The sequence below is a fragment of the Sciurus vulgaris genome (genome assembly GCF_902686455.1).
Source record: "Sciurus vulgaris genome assembly, chromosome: 10".
NCBI lineage: Eukaryota > Metazoa > Chordata > Mammalia > Rodentia > Sciuridae > Sciurus > Sciurus vulgaris.
The window spans coordinates 74,896,732-74,918,804 of NC_136470.1; the positions used below are offsets into that span (position 1 = coordinate 74,896,732).

At 39.0% G+C, this 22,073-nt stretch overlaps 1 protein-coding gene across 4 annotated transcripts in view; it reads right to left on the reverse strand.

The window, feature by feature from the left end:
• HEG1 (heart development protein with EGF like domains 1) overlaps positions 1–22,073 on the reverse strand; it is a 77,726-nt gene that overhangs the window by 35,164 nt on the left and 20,489 nt on the right. For 2 of the 4 annotated variants that reach the window (XR_013766586.1, XM_079156337.1), the window contains exons 2-9: positions 21,118–21,411; positions 19,180–19,476; positions 13,021–13,359; positions 11,827–12,162; positions 6,272–6,529; positions 4,247–5,593; positions 2,018–2,134; positions 1,286–1,405 (exon numbers count right to left, since the gene is read on the reverse strand). Coding sequence is in view for 3 of the 4 variants with exons in the window: in XM_079156337.1 (XP_079012463.1) it covers positions 1,286–1,405; positions 2,018–2,134; positions 4,247–5,593; positions 6,272–6,529; positions 11,827–12,162; positions 13,021–13,359; positions 19,180–19,476; positions 21,118–21,411 (3,108 nt within the window). In the remaining variant the exon portion in view is untranslated. The remainder of the gene's footprint in view (positions 1–1,285; positions 1,406–2,017; positions 2,135–4,246; positions 5,594–6,271; positions 6,530–11,826; positions 12,163–13,020; positions 13,360–19,179; positions 19,477–21,117; positions 21,412–22,073) is intronic. The other 2 variants (XM_079156338.1, XM_079156339.1) reach the window with 2 other exon arrangements.

A 22,073-nucleotide genomic window follows, 5' to 3' on the forward strand; every position in this document is an offset into this window, starting at 1 on the left:
GTGGTCTGTATTTATAGTTTTCAATCTCATCTAACAGTTTGAAGACTAATATTAAATGATACCTCCCATTTGGACAATTCTTTCAAAGCTTGCTCAAATGTATTATTTTATTTGACCTTTACAATACTCTGAGTGGGAAGCAGAGCAGATTATAATCTGATTTCACAAATGAGGACCCTAGACCAAGAATTCAATTCCTGGACTAGTGTACTTTTCAGAATGCTTGGAACAAAAATCATTTTCACTTTTGTTCTTAAACTGAAAACCCTTGAATAATTTCTTTTAGGTGTGGCAAAATGGAACAGGTTATCCAAATGCAAATAAATTATTAGAATAATAACTAATGTCTATATTTCTAGATTCTTCTTTTTAAAATAATGCTTAATTATTGTATTTCAAACATTTTTCAAAATTCTACTTTTGTTTTAGTAGAATACCAACTTTCTTTAAAAGTTTCTTCCACCTATAGGTAATAGAAATCCATGCAGGTTAATATTTTTGGAGAACACAGATAATGGCTTTCTCAAAAACATTTACTGAGGAGTTTTTGTGTCTTTAAGTATCACACTTCACAATTTAGGATGATTCAAAGATGAGTCATTTTACCTATCAGTTTCCTTATCCAGCTTAGAAACTCTGATTTTCATTCTGATTTCTTCAGCAAGTTAGGTATTACACTCAGCACTCTAATAAGATTCATATCCTATATGCAAGAAAGTTCTTACTATCAATACATTGTGTAACAGAAAGTACTGTGGGCTGGAAATTAGGTGTTTCATCAACTGATTACATAAGTTTGGCCCTTAGCACTTTACTAGGGCCTTTGTTTTCACTTGGTTTGTTTCTCTGTTCTTTAACCTGTAAAATGGAGATTGTATTAATATCAACCAACTTCATGAATCTATTGAATTAGGGACCAAAATATGATAAATAGTATGATACAATTACAGCAGCAGCTTTGTCAAAACATATCTGTCTGTAGATAAGAACATGATCATTTTTTTAAATGAAAAGAATATGTGAATGTGGTAGAACAATCAGGATTTTATTCTCTCTTTTCTCCATTTTTCAATGATAAAATCAGAATAATCTTGTGATTTTTTTGCCCTAACTGCAGGGTAGAATGGTAAAGCAATAACAATAGGCAATGTTTTCTATTTTATTTTATATTTCTTAAGTTTATATCATGGAGAAATACTGATTTTTATTAGGAAGAAAAAACTGTAAATGTTGTTTTATAAAATATATTGTGAGACAGAATAAATTCTAAGATAAACTTTCTTACCCAAATTACATATTCCTTTTTCCAACTGGTATCCAACTGGGCATTTGCAGGTAAAAGATCCCTGAGTATTATTACATATGGCCAGGGGTGGGCACGGGTTTGACAGACATTCATTCACATCTGCGAAGGAGAAAAAAACAAACAGAAAAAAAAAACCACATTGAGTCTGTGGCAGACAGCAAAATCACAAACCAGTACAGGAAGTATTTACTAAGGACCACTGCACTTATTAGAAACAATGGGACCCCAAAGATGAGTAGGAGACCACCCTTGTCCTCAAGGGGCTGACCACCTATTGAAGGCAGAGGCAGTCAATAAACAACTAACTATAATTACAAGGCATGAAGTGGCAAATTTTGCTGGTGAATTAAGGACTATTTCAAATAACATCTGGATTAAGACTGGAAGAATTTTAATAAACAGATTTGAGTAGGATAATTTTACACTAAGGTACCAGTACAGTGAATGCCAGAGATAGGAAAATGCAGGTCTTTAGGTAGCAATAGGTAGCCCAGTGTGGCAGGAATGTGGGGAGAAACAAATTAGGAAGTTTGTCAGCTCTACACTATGGTAGTTCATGCTACCCTGCAGATAACACACAAACACGCTAACTCTCAAGTAAGCAGGGTATTAGTTAGAAGATCTTATTCTTCTACATTTTGGAGGAAAAAGGCATTTATTGAATAACCAAATGTAATGCTGCAGACCACTGGATACTATTTTTTCTCTTACCCACACTGCAGTTATCCCCTTGCCAGGAAGGTGAGCACATACATCGATAACCACCGCTGGTGAGGTCCACAATGCATTTGCCATCATGAAGACAAGGGTTCATGGCACAGCTGTTGACTAAAAACCCATCCAAGAATAGCACAGTTAAACACAATGGCAATGTAAAGATAGCACTGGGTAAATATTTAATTCTCTCAGTTAATATTTGACTCTTACTTATTTCTATTTACTTGCCCTGAAAAGATATGCTACTAAAATAGAATGAGGTCCCAAGAGGTATAGAAAATAGGCAATGGTACTGAGTACTGGTAATAGTTTGTGTCCATATATAAGACAATTGGATTTCTGAATTCAAGTTTCTGATTCAAATCAAATGTTGCCTATTCAGTCACTCAGTTTGGGATTGATGACTGTATTACTTCTGTGATACTTAGAAAATTCTACTCGAATCAATGCCAATTTAAAACACATTAAGTGTAGGGGAAGAATCCATGATCAATGCATCCTCCCTGATGCAAAATTTACTCCATATATGTAGGTACATTGCCTTTTCTTCTGGACATAGCAACCCTTATCCAAAAATCTCCAAATGTAACTGGGACTCTACATATTGTGCATCATTCAGACATGATCAAGTTGAGCACTACAATGACCTCTCTCTTTATATGAAGTAAAAGTGGGCCCTAGCTGAATTCATGGAGACTCTTATGACACATGTTCTTACATCCCCCAACGGCAATGACCACAACTGTTTTGCTCTATATAATTGGAAGTGTCACAATCCAGTTATGTAATATCTGCTTCATAAAGGTTTTTGACACATAAAGGCTGAAATCTACAGTGTAACTGTATCATCTACAAATAGGAAATTAGTAGGAGAATGCAAAAAAGAAGGTAGAAGTCAAACATTTTCCAAAAGAATAATCCTGAAAATGGGCTAAACCTAAAGAAGACAATCTTATTCTTAATTGCTGAAATCATCTATATAAGCAGAGTGCCTTTATAACCAATACCCATGAACACACTGGCACACAAAAAAATTATTAACAGCCAGTGAATATGTCCCTAATACTTGCCTACAGTAATTACAATGGCCATAATTTACTTTAAGGAGCCTTGTGAATTATGGTACACCTAGTATTGAAATATCTGGCATTTGGAAATGAAGATAGTGTGTCTTAAAGCAAGACTCCCAAAGGAGCCGCCTGTCATCTTTCAGGGGTACTCAAATCACTGGCACAAAGGGAACACTATGGGGTTGATGGTAAGGGTGGTTTATGACCTGCACCCTGAGGTTGATTGTGGCTGACTAGTTGAAACTACATCACTGAGTTCCATGCTCCAGTCACTACAAAGCATTTTCCTTCTTTTCTTCTTCCTTAAAATATCAGTCTCCATCTTTCCCCTTCCTCCCTGACAGTTTTCTCTTTGTGGATCTACACAAACCAAAAGTATAATTTTGAACATGACATCCAACAATATATATTATCCTTTCTTCTACCTGCCCTTAAGTGACAAAGAAGCATTTGGATGACTTTATTTTCCTGTACCAGCCACTTCCACATGACTATAAAGATAACCATACATACAATGTAAAGAATCCCTGGTAATGCAGTCACTGTGGGAAAAAGTTCATTTTCTTTTTATTGATGTCTCTCTACCCCTGTTTATCAACTAGCAATATAATCTTAGGGAGACAAAGGAGCATGGGCTTTTCTGGTCCAAGAGAAGTCCTCTGACCATTAGATGCTTCCTGGTAATTGGGGAGCTAGCTGACTGATTCAGAAGCTTTGGGCTCTGGTTGGGGAGCATGCACCTGACTCACTCCCTATTTGACACAGGCCACATAAAGCTTCTTCAGTTTCTCCACCATCCAAACCTACATTTCTGCCTGGTTCTAACCTCAGAAAGTCAAAAGTGTGCTTGAAAGCTCTTGCAATTAATTACAGAGCATTAATATCTTCAACTGCAATATACTGATGTCACACATAACCAATATGTCCTCTTTTCTTAGGAAGAACCACCTAACTTGGGGAAAATAAGAAAATGAGGTCCACCATAAACTTATTTTATGCTTTGTGTTTCAACAGGAAGCATTTTAGGTCACAAAACTGAGACTATTTCAAATACTAGTCATTTCTATACATTCACTTAAATCCTGAGCCTCATGCAGTTTACACTGCTGCAAAGGGTCTAGCAGTTGATGTATATTTGAAAGATGCATTGTACCTGACGGTGGAGGTGACAATGCCATTGGGGACTGTGTGCTACTCTGAGTAGCAAAGGTGGTAGGTTTAGGAGTCAACACTTCAGCTGTAGAAACATCTGTGGTTTGGAAAGGAGAAGTTCTGAGGAAATGTGAAGCTGGAAAGTACTCTTCTGTGATATCAAGCCTCGTGGTCAATTCTTTTGTTGATGTTGGTACATTGGTCACAGGGATTAAGTGGGTGGTAGCATCAATATGCACACGGTTCCTTTCTGTGGTGATGGCACCTTCTGTTGAGATTTGTGGCACCAGAATTTCAGGATTGGTTGGGAAGAGCTGTTTTCCAGTTGTAGTGTGTACAGCTATGGGGTCAGTACTCAGAACTTCTGTACTTGACAAGGTACCGGGAGTGGTCACAGAAGAATGAGAGGTCTTAAGAGTGGTAGTTGTCAAAGTTGGAGACATTTGGGCTAAGCTGGTGCTCATGGCTGGAAGGGCTGACTTAGTGAAGGACTCAGTTAAGGCTGGGGGCAAAGGAACCCCTGAAGGAGCACTCACTGTTACATCTTTGATGGATTCTGTGGGCAGAGACACTAGGCTTGGTGACTTTGCTTCTGTAATGATTTTCTCTTGTTGTGGGATGCTCTGGTTCTCGCGATCTGCTGTGTTACTACTGTGGGGTATTATCATGGATGACACCATTGTTGATGTCTGAACTGAAGTCTCAGGTATCTCTCTTTCCCTGGGCAGGACTGGGGTAGATGAATGTGGTAAGGTTGTCTGTGAGACAGGAAGTGGGACAGGAGAAGCAGCTGTCAAGGAAACTGGTAAAGGTGATGGTGAGGAAGACAAAAGTGTAGATGCCTCAGAGGTAGACTTCAGCTGATGGGTGGAGGCCTTGGTTGACAGTAAACTTGATGAGAACAACTGGTGGGATTGTGACACTGAGGGCAAAGGCAAAGGAGGGCCTGAGGCAGAAGATGAGTCACCAAAAGACTCAGTACTGGCATCCATAAGAACCAAAGTTTTTGGTATATTAATGGTAGAGGTGTAGGATGGAAGGCTGGATGTATGCAGAGTCAGTGACTCAGTGGATGGCTGAACATACTCCCCATTATAGGATGAGATGTTCCTTCTTTCAGTCTCAGCATGAGAAGAGGAAGAATAGTCTGAATATGGAGAGTCTGAGATCTTAATATAAGAGGTTGAACTCTCACTGATGTCTGAGGATGAACCATTATCTGTAATGGACAGTAATGCCCGTTCTCCTTTGGTAAAAGTAGATGAAACATAGGTGTGGTCTGTGTGGTCACTGGAAGTCCTTTGTTCAGTATCTGTGCCACTCACTTGACCATAGCTAAGTCCAGTGACTGCAAAGAGAAAAGCCAAAGTTAGTCCAATAAACAAAAAAGCAATCTCTCAAACATGCACTATAAAACAGATTTTCAGTATCCATGAACTCAAGTGAGTAAACTAGTTTCTTTGGAGAGGTGGTTTTCAGTGGTGAACATACTGAATAGCAACATGGGAAGGTTATAATGGTGTCTGCTGAGCAGACTCACCTCCTGTGAAGACCACAATGGCAGCAATGAACGTGGTAACAAAAGAAATGGGACCAGGGGCCTAAAAATAGGGAATAGTTCCAAATTCCTTCCACATGCCTTTTTTTTTTTTTTTTGATAAAGGCAAATTGTTATGTGAAAAGCGCACAAGATCCCAAATAGAATCATTGTTATGCTTAAATGGAAAAAGGAAAACCCTCCCAACTTTCCATTCTGTATAATGAGGTATTTCTTTCCCAGGAGATTGATTTTAGCCACAAAGCCACTGGTCTTTATTTTAAGCCTCCCGGCAGCGTCACCCCCGTATGCCTCAAGTGTGTGAAGGGATGGGGGTTGTCTTCCTGAGGTGGGAGAACCCAGGAAGTTCTTCGATTCATAAGGAGCTGGTAGGGTATTTCCTGGGTTGCCAGCCAACTCAATCATCCTAGGAGTGAAGTGCCAGGTGGGCCGAGGGACTGTGAAGAGTCGCTGCAGGGGACGACACACCACCTCCGAAGGCAGGCGCCGCGCCGGGCGACCGCGAGAGCAGGCCCGCGTGGTCCGTCACGTTCCCGCGCTGGGTGGCGCCTGCAGAGCTCCCCACCTCCGCAGAGGTGGCGTCGGCGAGGCTGAGCGACCGCAGCGTGCGCTCCCCGCTTCCGGTGAGAGCGGCCCAGGTGTGAGCGCCGCGGGAGTGCGCCCCGGAAGTGCTCCCCTCGGCGGAACTGCGGGAGCGCGAGGCCGGCGCCGCACGGTCTTCCAGGGCTGAAAGAAGCGGGAGGGGTGGCGGGTGAGTGCGGCGCAGTGCCCGTCCTGTGCCTTCTCAGGGCTTCCATCTGAGATGAAACCCCAAGAGGAACTCGGATCAGCACCTCCGTTCGGGTGCTGGATTTATGGAATATTTATTACTTCTGCGAATAGGGTCCATACTGCACCTGTGCTCGGTGAGACCTAATGGTCTACGTCAGGGAAAGTGGTGGTGGTGGTGGCAGGGGAGCGGTGATGGACTGACCACCCTGTTGGGGCTTTACTTCCTGGGACAAGGCCGGAAGGGAGGCACCAAGTGTTAGTACCTGGCCGAGAAAGGTGGCGGGAGGCTACAGGTGGGCTTGGCTTTGCAAGTGGGCTTTATAACTTATTTATTTATTCAATTAATTTATGAAGATGGAAGAGGGCAGTTGACAAAAGAATTGATATTCCTTTCCTCCTTGGGGGGGTTTTATGGTTTATGCTATATGCCTAAAGAATCTTAGAACTACTTAAGATTATTAGATTATCAAATCCTTTTCAGAAATATGAAAGTGGAGTTCAATACTTCTTGGCCTAAGTACTTCATAATCTGGCTTTATGAGAAAACGTACTCTTCTGTTTTTTTTCCCCATTCCCAGTCCAGACTAGCCTGATACCCCCACAGAATGCTTTGATTGGAAATGGACATAAAGCAGAGTTATTAGGTAAATTCATTTCAGGATTGTTTGAATTAACAGAGACAGGAATGAGCATGGGAACAGGAACCTAATGACCTAGAGCAGCAGCAAGAAACCAAAGAGAGATGTAACTTGAGTCAGGTTGAAGGGCTCAGGAGACTGATGGGAGAGTCAAGCAGGAGATTCCAGGGCAGAATGCATCTGAGCAGAGAGATAAAGGCCTCAATGGAGAGATCTTAAATATTCCATTAAATAAAATTTAGGCAAACAACCACATCAGGGGTACAGGCTTGAGTGAAACTTCATGACCTGAAACAAAGGGACTGAATGTGAACCCAGAAAAATGAATGGACTGGAAATTTTGAAAGGCTGGATTGCAGAATCATTCAACTTTGAGTCAGAGGAAAAGAGACAAAGTATTGTGGATATCTCTTTTCATTCACAGAACATTTCAGGAATGAGGCTATTCCTTAATCTATTGGACCCCAAGATCTGGTCACAATTAAATCACATTTTCCACATGAACTAACTGAGCATTAACTACAGAGAGAAAGATATTGAAGAGATATAAAAGGGGGAAAAACTATGGAACTTAAGATCATGGCTTGAGAAGGCAAGAGTCCTCAGCCCTATAGAAGTGAGGGTGGAAAATGATTCCTTTGTTTAGGAGAAAGAAAATATACTTCCCTGTGTAGACACAAAAGAGTATAAATATCTTCTATTATGTTTTATTTTGTGATCATATGCTTTTCCATGTCATATGAGTAGTAATAAATGATAATTTTCTTCATCAAAGAGAATTCTCACATGGGAGAAATGAAGCTGCTATTATTAGTGGGGAGAAGAATTTAAATCTATTAAAAGCTTAAATGATAAATTAATGTATGTTTGCTTTAGTTAACACTTTTGCATTCATAATACTACTGGGAATTGTTTTAAAAATTACCCAAAAGCATTATTAAAAAGGATCATCAAAAGACAAGTTTTCTAAAATTGATAAATTGTACTTAACATTAAAAACTTTTATTTTCAGAAAAAGCATTTGACAAATTTCAGCATTGATTCATGCTCAAAATACTATAAAAATTAGGGACAGTAGGAACAAACCTCAACATTGTAAAAGCTATATGTGTTAAACCTAAGGCCAACATCATTCTAAATAGAGAAAATTGAAAGCATTCCCCTTAAAAACTGGAGCAAGACAGGGATGCCCTCTTTCACCACTCCTATTCAACATAGTCCTTGAAACACTAGCCAGAGAAATTAGATAAAAGAAAGAAATTAAAGGAATACAAACAGGAAAAGAGGAGCTCAAACTATTTGCTGACAACATGATTCTATATCTAGAAGACCTAAAAAACTCTACTAGAAAGCTTCTAGAACTCAAATGAATTCAGCAAAGTAGCAGGGTATAAAATCAACACCAATAAATCAATTGTATTCCTATACACCAATGATGTATCAGCTGAAAGAAATCAGGAAACCATTCCCTTTATTATTATAAAATAGCCTTAAAAAAATACTTGGGAATCAACTAACGTAAGAGGTGAAAGACCTCTATAATGCAAACGACAGAATACTAAAGAAAGAAATTGAAGAAAATCTCAGAAAATGGAAAGATCTCTTATGTTCTTGGGTAGGCAGAATAAATATTGTCAAAATGGCCATACTACCAAAAATGCTACACAGATTTAATGCAATTCCTATTGAAATCTCAATGATGTTCTTCATAGAAATAGAAAAAGCAATCATGAAATTCATTTGGAAAAATAAGAGGCCCAGAATAGCCAAAGCAATCTTTAGTGAGAAAAATGATACAGGAAGCATCAAATACCAGATCTTAAATTATACTACTGAGCTATAGTAACAAAAACAGCATGGTATTGGCACAAAAACAGACATGAAGTTCAATGAAACAGAACAGAAGATACAGAGAGGCACCCACATAAATACAGTTTCATCCTAGACAAAGGCACCATAAATATACATTGGAGAAAAGAGCCTCCTCAATAAATGGTGCTGGGAAAACTGGAAATCCATGAGCAGTAGAATGAAATTGAACCCCCATCTCTCACCCTGCACAAAACTCAAAGTGGATCAAGGACCTAGGAATTAGACCAGAGACCCTATGCTTACTAGAAGAAGAAGTAGGCCCAGCTTTCCATCATGTCAATTTAGGAACCAAATTCTTCAATAAGACTCCCTAAAGCACAAGAAGTAAAGTCAAGAAATCAATAAATGGGATGGTATCAAACGAAAAAGCTTCTTCACAGCAAAAGAAACAATCAGGAACATGAACAAAGATCCTATAGAATGGGAAAAAATCTTTACCACCTGCACCTCAGACAACTAATCTCCAGGTTACACAAATATCTCAAAAAACACCAAAAAGCCCCAAATAACTCAACCAATAATTGGGCAAAGGAACTGAACGAGCACTTCACAGAAGAAGAAATATGAATGGTCAAATAATAAATGAAAAACTTTTCAACATCTCTAGCAATTAGAGAAATGCAAATTAAAACACTGAGATTCCATCTCCTTCCAGTCAGAATGGCAATTATCAAGAATACAAGTAACAATAAATGTTGGAGAGGATGTAGAGAGAAAGGTACTCTCATACATTGTTGGTAGGGCTGCAAATTGGTGCAACAATTATGGAAAACAGTATGGCAATTCCTTAGAAACTTGGAATGGAACCACTATTTGACCCAGTAATCTCACTCCTTGGGCTCTACCCAAAGGACTTAAAATCAGCATATTATAGTAATACAGCCACATCAATGTTTATAGCAGCTCAACTCAAAATAGTCAAACTAGGAAACAACCCAGGTGTCCTTCAACACATGAATGGATAAAGAAAATGTATATATACATAGTGGAATATTACTCAGCCATAAAGAAGAATGAAATTATGGCATTTGCTGGTAAATGGATGGAACTGGAAACCATCATGCTAAGTGAAATAAACCAATCCCCAAAATCAAAGGCCAACTGTTCTCTCTGATATGTGAATACTGGGAGGGGGAGGGAAGAATAGAAGTCCATTGGATTAGACAAAGAGGAATGAAGGGAAGGGAGAGGGGACAGGAATAGGAAGGACAGTAGAATTAATGGAACATAGCTTTCCTAGCCTTGTATTTGAATATACAACCAAGGTAACTCTGCATCGTGTATAACCACGAGACTAGGATCCTAATCAGAATAAATTATACTCTGTGTATGTATAATTGGACAAAATACATTCTACTGTCATGTATAACTAAAAAGAATGAATAAAAAAGAATAAAAAGGGGGAAAAAAGAAAAAATTCATATACTAATATCATTAAGAAGTAAAAAGACAACCCAGAGAACAGGAGAAAATGCCTGTCAATTATACATCTGATAAGGGACTAGTATCCAGAATATGCAAAGAATTCTTACACTCTATAGTAAAACAAGCCAGTTTTAAAATAGTCAAAATATCTGAATAGATATTTTCAAGGAAGATAAATAAATGGCCAATAAGGATATGAAAAGATGGTTGACATCATTAGCTGGGAAATGCAAAACAAAACTATAAATAAATACACTTTGAATTCACTAGCATGGATATAATAAAAAAGATAATAAGTGTTGGTGAAGATATGGAGACGATGGGCACTTTTACATCGCAGGTAGGAATTATAAAATGGTATACTACTTTGGAAAATAGTTTGGCAATCCTTCAGAAGCTTAAAAATGGTGCTGCTCTAATGTGGCAATTCCAAGAGGGCTCATGTCCATGTAAAACTTGTATCTGAATGTTTACAGCAGCATTATTCACAATAGCTAAAAGGTAGGAACAACATAAACATCTACCAGTTGATGAAAGGATAAACAAAATAGAGCATATCCTTATAGTATCAAATATTGTCATAAAAAGAAATGAAGTACTAATATGGGTGAATCTTGGAAACAAAGTGAAAAACAAAAGACTATATATTATATGATTCCATTTACAGGAAATGTCTAAAACAGGCAAATCCAAAAAAAAAAAACAAAGAAAATTAAGTGGTTGCCAGAAGCTGGAAGGACGGTGAAATGGGAAGTGAACTGCTGACGAATATGGAGTTTTTTTGGGGGGGTGATATAAATGCTCTGAAATTAGATAGTAGTGGTAGTTGCACAGTTTTTGTAAATATACTAAAAATCAGTTGTACACTTTAAACAGGCACACTGTGTGGAATGTGAATTATATCTCAAAGGTTTAAAAAAAGAGGAAGGGGGAGAGTTTCTTTCAGTGAATGCTATGAATGACCTGGAGTGACCAAGTCATGAGAAGGTGACATTTTCACCTTTCAGAAGCTCTATGATAGTGGCAGGTATCAGGGAGCAGGGTGGGCAATAGAGGAAAGGAGGACATGGACAGAGTGTCCTTGAGTTGCACATGAAAAGAGGAGGCATCATCAACAGTTCCTCAGAGATGCACCAGATAATGTTAGGATATATGTGTATCTGTCAACCAGCTTTAAGAATGGCCTGGGAATAATGAAACTATAGGGGCCACAGGAGCTTTTTTCGTTAATAGATGCCTTAATATTGCCACAGAAGATCATAAACATTGTAAGTTCTCTCCCTCCACATGGTACCGTTCTGTGAAATGAAAACTTACCTGAATGTTCTCCTTGTGGTGTTGAGGAATCTAGGCTTTCTGAGGAAGATGTAGATGAAGACTCTGAGTAACTGCTCTCATCCAACATTGTGTTACCTCCTCTGGACTGTTGAGCAGAGTCTGAGGACTGAGTCAAAACTAAAGAGTTCATAAGTCGAGGATGTAAAGCAGAGCTTCCTGTCACATCTGCAAATGTCTTGCTGTTGGTCAAGGACCAGTGTGCTGTGCTCTCTTCATCTCTAATGGAGGGAACTGACCTAGACACAGTCTCAGTCTGAGGCATGAAACTTCCATTTCTCATTTCAGAGCTTCGGGCAAGTTGATGTCCTCTGAAGGCTGTAAGATATTATAGAAACAAAAATGCCGTTACATGGACATGAAAAAGATCCTTTAACAACTAAGAAGTGAGTCTTCTTAAGATAAGATATATTTTTCCAAGGAAATCTTATTTTTTGTATGTATCATCTGACTATAGTATCACATTCTAAATTGTTATTTCAAAACTCTTGGGTGTTGACAATTTAGCCATACCAAAAATAAAAGTGTGTGATCAAGGGACTTTTAAACAGCATGTGCAAATAGCAGAGTAATTTATAGGCTTGATTATTTTATTCTCTGTCCCTTGAAAAGTAGTTTGAGGGAATGAGTGTGTCATTATATTCAACAAATATGATGTGCATAAATGTAGCACATAGAGCACTTTTCTAAAACAGTTATAATATTAATAAAGATTATCCTAGCCCTGAGGTATAGTTAAAAAAAAATCAACTGTAGCGAGTAAACCAAACCATGAACTTGAGAACTATATTTATTCTGTACATTTATTTGTAAAGATGATCTGTTCACAAAAGCACTGAAGCTAGTTATAAAGAGTGGGTCAGCTCTCACTTTGAAGATAATGCTGTAGAGTAAAAACAAGATAAACCAAGTGAGAGCCCTAAAGCAAAGGTCTCAATTCTGCTCAGTGAGCTAATGTACGCATTACCTAAACCACCTCTACGCCTTAAATTCTTCACCTATAAAAAAGCAGGAGGAGTGGCACCTGTCGAACTAACTTTGCAATGTTTTCATAAGGACGAAAATCAAAATGCAATAATGTGATATACCAATAAAGGAGCTGGTATCATCAAAGAGCACACACGTTTTTTTTCAGAGACTGTATCTTTACAGATCAAGTAAAGGTGGAATACTTACTTGTGGAATCATTTTGCCAATGTAAAGATGTAACACCAAATTCATTTTCTGTAGATGGCTCAATGAATTCTCCATCTTCTGGAGTCTTGGTTACTCTCCTGTTACTTTTTGATTCTACTGCAGAGGGTGAGGAAGAGACTGAAACTGAAGTTGTACCAATTTTGGAGTCTGTAGGCAAATCTTCTGTCTTGTTTATAGGTCCCAGACTGATAGTCAAAGACCTAAGAATCCTTGAAACACTGTCAGTGAATGTGGTGGCAACATGTGTACTCTTTGTCTGGTTGACCAGTGGCCTTTGGAGAGCAGTAGAGTTGTTCATTTCTTTTATACTCCCAGAAGCTAAAACAGAAGAAAATGGTTCAAAACTACTCAAGGGGTTAAGAAAATCAGGGATGTATTTAGGTAAAAATGATGTTATTACATTTTGTATATAAATCTAAACACTACTGGACCTGATGTAGACACAAACAGTTATGTATATTCATACACGTGCAACCAGGACCTGTTCCTTCACCCTCTACTCACTAGCTCTGATTCTCAGAGTTGAGTGGAGAAGCAGTGATGTCCCTCATGTGGCACAATGAAGAGCTTTCTGTGCAAGCCAAAAGGAAGATAGGATAAATCATAACAGATATATTATTTGCTTTGGTTTTTATAGAAGATAAAATTACTATTACTGAATTTCATAATATTGCCTGAACAGGATATGCTGTTGTGATAAGGCTTTTGCTGTTTTAACTATGTACCTTTTTGTTCAAGTATTATTATAAATTAAAATCCAATCCAAAAAAATGAATAAAAGTCAGACCTCCACAGGGCACCCAGCCCAGCCCCCTGGTCACCACTGAAGAGGCCTTGGGTTCTGCAGAATACAGTCAGGACACTACTAATCTAGGACAATAATTTCCAGCCTTATTGTCAAGGGCTCTTTATTATTCCCTAACTCAAGGCCACCATAAATTTTGTTTTGAAATGACTATCAACCAAACTGCATTCATTAAGTAACAGAAGGTCTAAGCATCAGGAGATACTCATTATTACCCCATGAATTTAACTTAATTCCACTTGAAATCAGACAGGCTTCATTATTATAATTATTTAGTCTCATTAAGCATTGGAGACCAGCTCTTAACCCAACATGCTACTCCAGCAGGCCCCCTAGGAGATCAAAGACTGAGGGCAGGGAACAGTTTTTCTGATCACTGTGGTCACTGGATAATTGGTAAGAACCTCAAGAATTGAATTACATGCCATTGGTCAAAATGCACCGTCTGTTCCGCATTATAGGTGGCTTGCTGGTGGCTCCCTATCACAGAGAATTTTTCAAAGGCTACCCTGAGAACTGACCTCCAGAAGGATATATTAATACCCTAATCCAAGGGGTTAGGGATAGAGCTCAGTGGCATAATGTGGGCCTAGTGTGCATGATGCCCTGAGTTCCATTCCCAGCAACACATACACACAAAGAAAATACTCATTCCTAAATTCAAGAAAGTTTGCAAGGGCTGGGGTCCTAGTGCAGTGGTAGAGTGCTTGCCTAGCATGTGTGAGGCACTGGGTTTGATTTTCAGCACCACATATAAATAAATAAAATAAAGGCCCATTGATGACTAAAAAAAATTTTTTTTAAAAAAAGCTTATGATCAGGGAGAAACATGGCAGGCAAGAAAACAGACTGCTTTTCAAAAAATCATTTTAAGCTAAAACTACAAAAAGTGCTTCATACATACTCTGTATAACAAAAGGCTTTGAGCTATTAATCATGCTCCAGAAAAGGGGAAAAGGAAGTTGTCATTATAAACAGTTCCTTGAGGACCAGTGCAGTTGTGACCGAAATCACAAATTATAAATATAGAGAAAGAACACAGGAAGTAAAGGGTTCCTCTCACCCTCATACAAAACCATATATCCAGCTATACCTAGAACACAGCATGCAGCTCTAGTTGCTGGACTTAATGAAGACAAAATGAAGATGCAGGTTATCATAAGGCTAGGAATTGAAACAAAGGAATGTAAAGATCCAAACACAAAAATATAGTCATGGCCTACCCCAAACTAACTCTACTTGAAAAAAACAAAACAAACAAACAAAAAAAAAACTTTAGTATGAAAAATGAAAAGTATAATAAATATTTGTCCCAAATAATTATCTCCACCGAATTACTTCCAAAACACTTTTATTCCTAGTAAATTACCTTATTTCATCCATTTGATATTTCCATGAAAACAGGTGATTTATTTCGGTGGTTTTGGCAAATAAGTGGCCACAGAAATACAATCCCTAAAGTCACAAATACTAATTCACAAAGTGAAAATGGCTGTTCTCCCTGACCCTAAGGGCTCTGTAGCACATTGCTTCTTCATCTTATCATTCTTATAAAGAGCTATCATTAATTGACCATTATGATGCGTCAAGAATTGTACTAAGTATTTTATATACTAGTCTCATTTAAGGCTCACAGTAAAGCAATGAAATTTGTCTGAAAACTGTAGAGTTAGTGCCTCTTAATAAAGAAGAGGAAATACAGGGTCAAATTAGTCTACAATTACTAAGTGTGTTAATGAGCACCTGCTAAATAACCTAAGAGAAAATTTACTGAAGTTCTAATCAACAGGCCAGAATTATTAATTTTTTAATAATTTCCCTTCCTTCCTCTATTCTGCCTCTAAAGCATCCATTCAAAAATGGGAAGACCAGGACTGTGGATGTAGCTCAGTGGTAGAATGCTTGCCTAGCATTTGTGAGACTCAGGGTTTGATCCTCATTGCCACAAAAACAAAATAACAATGAAAATGGGAAGAACATCCATCCACCAGGAGCAGACATAAGCCAAGTTCCTAGTCTTTATAACAAGGTGGAAAGAATGCCGATAAAGGGAGATAGGTCTCTTCATTCACAGCACAATCACAAGTATGCATCACAATGTTCAGCCCTACCTTGACTGCTATCCAGAATTTGGCAAAAGTATAGATGAAGCAGCTGATATTTGAGAAGAATAGGCTAAATCTAAACTCTTCTAAGTTATTTATACTTTCTCCCTTTACAAAGTGAAATCACCACAAAGCAATTTACCTGGACCACATTAGCTCAGCTACCCACAGAAATACTTTCAGAAGTTGAGATCCATTAATATAATACTCTCCACTCTTATTGAGAATCTATATAAAATATCACCTTTTAAAGAACATTAGCACAGTTTCCACAAAACAGCAATTGAAGGCATTCTCCATTAGATCCCCAACATTCCTTACAAGCATTCCTCTTAGAATTTACAACCCCAAAGCACTTATGCCTATGGATTAAATTGTATGCTTACTTTATCTGACAAGTCGCATGCCCCACCCAGCTTCCCTTTGTGCCCTGGTTTCCAGGAAGCTCAGACTAAATTTAGAGCTCAATTGTAGTCATTCTCACAGTTCAACATACACATATTTCTTTCTGCCTTCCAGAGAAGTTTATCCCCCTTGTTTGTTGCCAATGATCATCTATAGTATATGATCAGTATAGAAAGTGTGGAAACTATAGAGGTATAAAGCAGCACAAAAAATAATTCTAAATGGTTTCTGGTCTGTTTTTAAAAGTCTGATTCTGCTGCCTGCTTTAGTGGTGTAAGGCATACAGTTTATTTCTGGAAGCAGATAAATCCTGCCTATCCCAGCCTGGGAAGAGGCTGTGCCGCACACATTTCTGGGTGGACTGGTGTGAGTGAAAGAAGACACAAACTGCACAAAGGCCAAGTGTGTGTGGACTATCAGATGGTGAAATTAGAAAGGATCTTTCAGATCATCTGGTCTGATGTTTTCAATGAGGAGCCCCATCCTCCCCGTGCCAGGCTCCTAGCTCACCATCTTCATGTCCACCTTGTAAAGAGTGTCACTGATTTGACTAGTCTTAAGTGCCAGGTTTTTCTCTGGCTCATATTTATCAGAGGATGGAGTAGACAAGTGTTAAAAGGTTCAAGCCTCTACTGCACTCCTTCACTTCTGTTGTTCTGCAGAACTGGCCCACTTGGGCCAGGCCAATTCCAAGTCTGCCTTGGCAGGTTCTGCTGACTCCCCCTTGGTATCTCTGCCCAAGTGCCTACAACAACTTTATCATGGAAGGGTAAAGGAAGAGTAAAATCTCAATCTTTCCATTCAGGGTAGGTAAAATGTATACAGAAGCTCTGTTTGGTGGGTTGGCAGATGCCAGCCCAGCTTTCAAGATACAGCAGGGGGCTGGGGCTGAAGCTCAGAGGTAGAGTGCTTGCCTAGCATGTGCAAGGATTGAGTTCGATCCTTAGCACCACATAAAAATAAACAAATACAGTAAAGGCATGCAGTCCTTCTACAACTACCAAAAAAATCAATAATAATAATAATAATAAAGCAGAATTTTGTATTCCCTTTGTCTTCAGATTCTGGGGCATGTGTCTTTTGCCCAAAAGCCCTCTCCATTATCTAAGAGGGTGGTCTGACTTTATCTTGAGCAGAACACCTAATTCACTAAGGAAGAGAAATTCTCAGTAAAAGGCTCGAATATGAAAGGTGTGGTAGAAATCTTCAAATACTAGAATTATAAGGTTCTAAAGAACAATTGCTCAAAGAATTTAAGGGCCATTTTTTTTCAGTGTTAAAAAAATGTAGGTGAATAGATAGTTGTATCCAGTAAAGTTGGAAACATGGGCTGATTTTCAAATATACCACATACTGGGTTGAATTTAAATTATAAATATTAAATGACCCTAAGGGGCTGGGGATATAGCTCAGTTGGTAGCATGCTTGCCTCACAAGCACAAGGCCCTGGGTTCAATCCCCAGCAGGGAAAAAAAAAAAAAAAAGACTCTAAGCAGGATCAAAGTGGAGCTTCCTAAAAAATGCTTCCTTTCTACTGTTTGGTAAAGTTGGTTATAAATCACTGAACCACAAAACTTATGGAGCTGCAAAGGATCATAGCTTTTATCCAATCCAACCAATGTTGATGAATAATATTAAAAAGCAATCTCCTAAAAACATGAATCATAAATTATATCCAAACCCAGTCAGCAGGAAACTGTCTACAAAGTATATGGAAGAGGAATGCTTTAAATACGCATTACAAAAAGGACCTCTGGGTTCAGTTTTTGCTTTGATGACATAAACTCAAACTCCTAGTCTTGCAAAGTACTCTAAAAATCTCTGACATAAGAATTTTGAAACAGCATTTTCTGAAGCAACCTAACCTCAATTTCCCAAGCATGTTCCTCACCCTCTCTGCTCTGCTCCCTTTTGCCTGAGTATGAAAACAAGCAGTACACACAGACCCCAAATAACACCTAAGAAGAGAAAAAGGGTATTTCCCAGCATTCTCATGATAGCATGTGCCCTGTGAGGACATTTGGGTGCACACTAATACAACTGTACCTTGTTTTGGGTTTGCAGGGAACCTAGGAGAAGTAATAGACATAGCCAATATCCTCAAGAGGGTTACAGTCTCTGAGCAGGTAGGCTTTGGATAACCTGGCATGACAAGGTGTATAGCACAAAGAACCAGAAGGTATAGAAAGGCTCATGGAAATGATTTTTGAGCTGAGACGTAACTGATGAGTAGGAAGCGGAATGGCAGAGTGGAGAGTGCTCCACAGATGTAGTGACTAATAGCATGCCTTGCAAACATCTGCAATGCATTTTTTTTCCAAATGGTACCTAGAAAAACGTATACCCATGTTTTCTTTGACAATGAAAGAAATGTTTTTGCAGTCTTGAAGAAATAAAACTAATTCATAATCAAACAGTACAGTGCTCACCATTTCATACAGAGCACCCCAGCATGTGCCTTGCTGTGTGAGAATACACACCAGTAACACAGCCTGTATTGTGTGGGGGTGCGGGGGAGAAGGAAGGGGAAGCATGGGTTGGTGAACAGAAGGCCTAGCACATTCACCAGACCAACTATTATTTTTCTCCTTGTATAGTTAAAAAAAAATTTTAAACATGAACTTTAATACTGAGGCAAACTCTGTAGATAATACTTCTACCCCAAATACTTAGCATTAAAGGAATGTTTTCTTAGCTTGCTTGTTTGTTTTTTGTTTATTTTCCCCTTAGTTCCTGTTTAGGTATTTAACTAGCTAGCTGTACACACCTACTTGTGGCTATTTTGAATGACTGGAGAGGTGAGCTGGGGACAGGAGTACTCACTTGAGGAATGGTCTGAGGGAGGAGAATAAGAAATTGTCTTGGATATATGCAGCAAGGAGAGCTCTGGTCCCAAGGAATTTCTCTTCCTCGATAGCATAGTGGGTTCTCCTGGCTCTGAAGCAGCAAGGGAAGACCAGCTTGAATCTGAAGTGCCAATCACTTGGGTGTGAACAGCCACTTCTTCTGGGAGGCCCTTCACCTTCCCCAGGGAGACCTGGGGTATTCTGCTCTCCATTTGAGAAGCTGTTCTTCCTTCTGACCCTGAACTGCTGGATGGAAGGTGAAGTCGTTCCAAGCCTGAAAGTAGAAGGCAACAATTAAAATTCTAGCAGCACACTTCCAAATATCTTGGTAATCTTTTAATGGGCTTAACTCTGAGTACTATAAAATATATAGATGTAAGAAGAAATTTTTCATTCTATGGAAAACTAACTCCTGAAAGGGGCGGGGGCACAACAAGACAAAGAGTTTGCATTTTGGGATAAAATTACCAGTAAAGGTGCAGATTGAAGCTGAGTAACAGATGATATGGACCTAGGAGATTAGTGTCAGATTATTATTCATCACCCTTATTATTCATCATCCACAAAATTGGTCCCAGAATTGACTGGGACTCAACATAAACAGAATTCCCAGTATCTGGATGACCAACAAATCCAGGAAGTTTCATGTACAGTTTTTAAGTTCTGTAGCCACCATTCATGGATGGAACACAAAATCCCTTCATATATATTTCTTTAAAGAACTGAATGCCTCCAATCAGACCTCTTATCACTAGGGTGTGAAATCAGAGTGAACTTTGATAGCTTTATCTTCTATCCTCACTACCAACTTTCCTTTGTTGAGTCTTCACCAGGCCTTTTCTTTGCCTTCATCCCTGTGGCCACAAGATCAGTCCCTGAATTTGTGTCTGTCTTGGTGGTTCCCCCAACTCTAGGTTCCCTCCATCCTCTCACCCCATACCAGACATCTTGTACCTAGCTGGCAGAGAATCCTCCCCAAATTTGCTTTATCAGTATCACTCCATCGTGCAAAACTCTTCAGTGACTTCTCACCACACCAAGTATAAACTGCCTGGTTTGCAAAGTCCTCCATGGATTGTCCATGCCCCATTCACACAACTATCCCATGGACTGCTCTGTGCACGTTTCATGCTTCCCACAGGGAGGATGCTGGTCCTGCTACCCCACAAAGAGGCCAGCCAACCTGTCTTTGTCTCTTCTGTACCTTCAATCACATTGAGCATCCCACACCTTAGCCAACTCTTCCACCTCACTCAGCTACACAGGCTCAAATCCTAGCTTTGAACCCTGCCAACTGTTGACCTCCACACTTAGGGTTAATAACTGGGTTTGCTTCTTAATTTCTGAAATAAGAATAACCTGCTTTCATAAGGATTTAAAAATAGTTATGTTGGTTTCTAGTAGTACCTAAACATTCCTATTTTGTCTTCTTTTCCTCAATTAAGTCTGACCCGTGAAGCCCCAGCCCCTTCTTGAAAGACCTTCCTAAAAACAACAAACCTCCAAGCTGTGCTGACTGGACCAAGAACAGATATTTGAGCCACATGGACACAAACAAAACCACATCAACATAAGAACATAAATAAGCACAGTCTACCCCAGCCACACATCCTACCAGATTGTGCCCCTGAGATTGGTATTGTGTGGATCCAGGGAGGAGGGACAAGGTTTCAATTCAGATGATTGGAATGTAGATGTCACAGTTCTGGCCAGGTTACTCAGCAAATCTGCATCCTCCTCTAGTCTGTATTAAAAGCAAGCCCCAGCCAGTGGCTTAAGTCACGGGTCTGATCCACTCCAGCCCAGGACCCCTGGATAGGCATAGTCGCTCAAGATGAGGAAGAGGTGGTAGAGACTTTTGTTTTCTAGTACTGGACATACGTAAGTGAAATGAGCACCCCCAGTACAAACTCACTTAAGGTGCTGCCCTGGGATGTTAGAGTTGTTGCAATTTCAGACGAGTGCCCAATAGGCAAAATGGTGAAGTTTGTTCTACTTGAAGACTTGTTCCTTCCCTCCACAGTTGCTGTTTCAATTAGGGGAGAGAGGTTTACTGGAGCTTCTGAAAACACCTGGCTCATTCTGGAGGTCTGAACCATTGTGCTCTCTTTGGAGTCCACTGTTGAAAAGTCCTCTTGATTCTGATAAAAGACGATGTTTTCTATGTGGGGTTCAGTATTACTTTCTGGCCAGTGGTTACTTATAGTAGCTGAAACAATAAGAAAATGCATCAGTGAGAACTTGCTTGTTTCTGTAAAGAAAAGTGAACCTTCAGAAAAGACAGCATGTATAGACCATTTGAGGTGATTGCTGACTATATGACTTCTTAAAAATCCCATTTTTATTTTCCTCATTTGGGAATATTTCTATTTCTGCTTAAGATGGGGGAGCTGTGGACTGTTGACAAGCCTCCGCAAGGATGAATGAAGTCACTTCCGTCTCTATGAGTGAGGCAACAAGGTCAACTTCATGTGGTGCATGCACATACACACAAAAAATAAACAAGTTATCTTTTAGTTTAGTGCTGCCTAAACATAAAGAGAACAACAAACACAATTCACATAAGTAACTTTAATAGCCACACTTTAAAAATTAATAAATATTTGTATTTCAATCAGTATATCCAAAATATTATAATTTCAATATGTAATTGATAAGAGTTATCAAGATATGCATTTTTAAGCATTAAAGCTTTAAAATCCATTGAGTTTTTTAGCAGTCACATTTCAAGAGCTCAATAACCATACTGCTAACTATTAGCTACCTTATTAAACAGTGCAGTTCCAGATCAATGTTACCAGAAGCAGTGGCTCATTTATTTGGGATGGGGTAGGTGGTGATTATAAAAACTTCCATAAGAGATTCTGATAA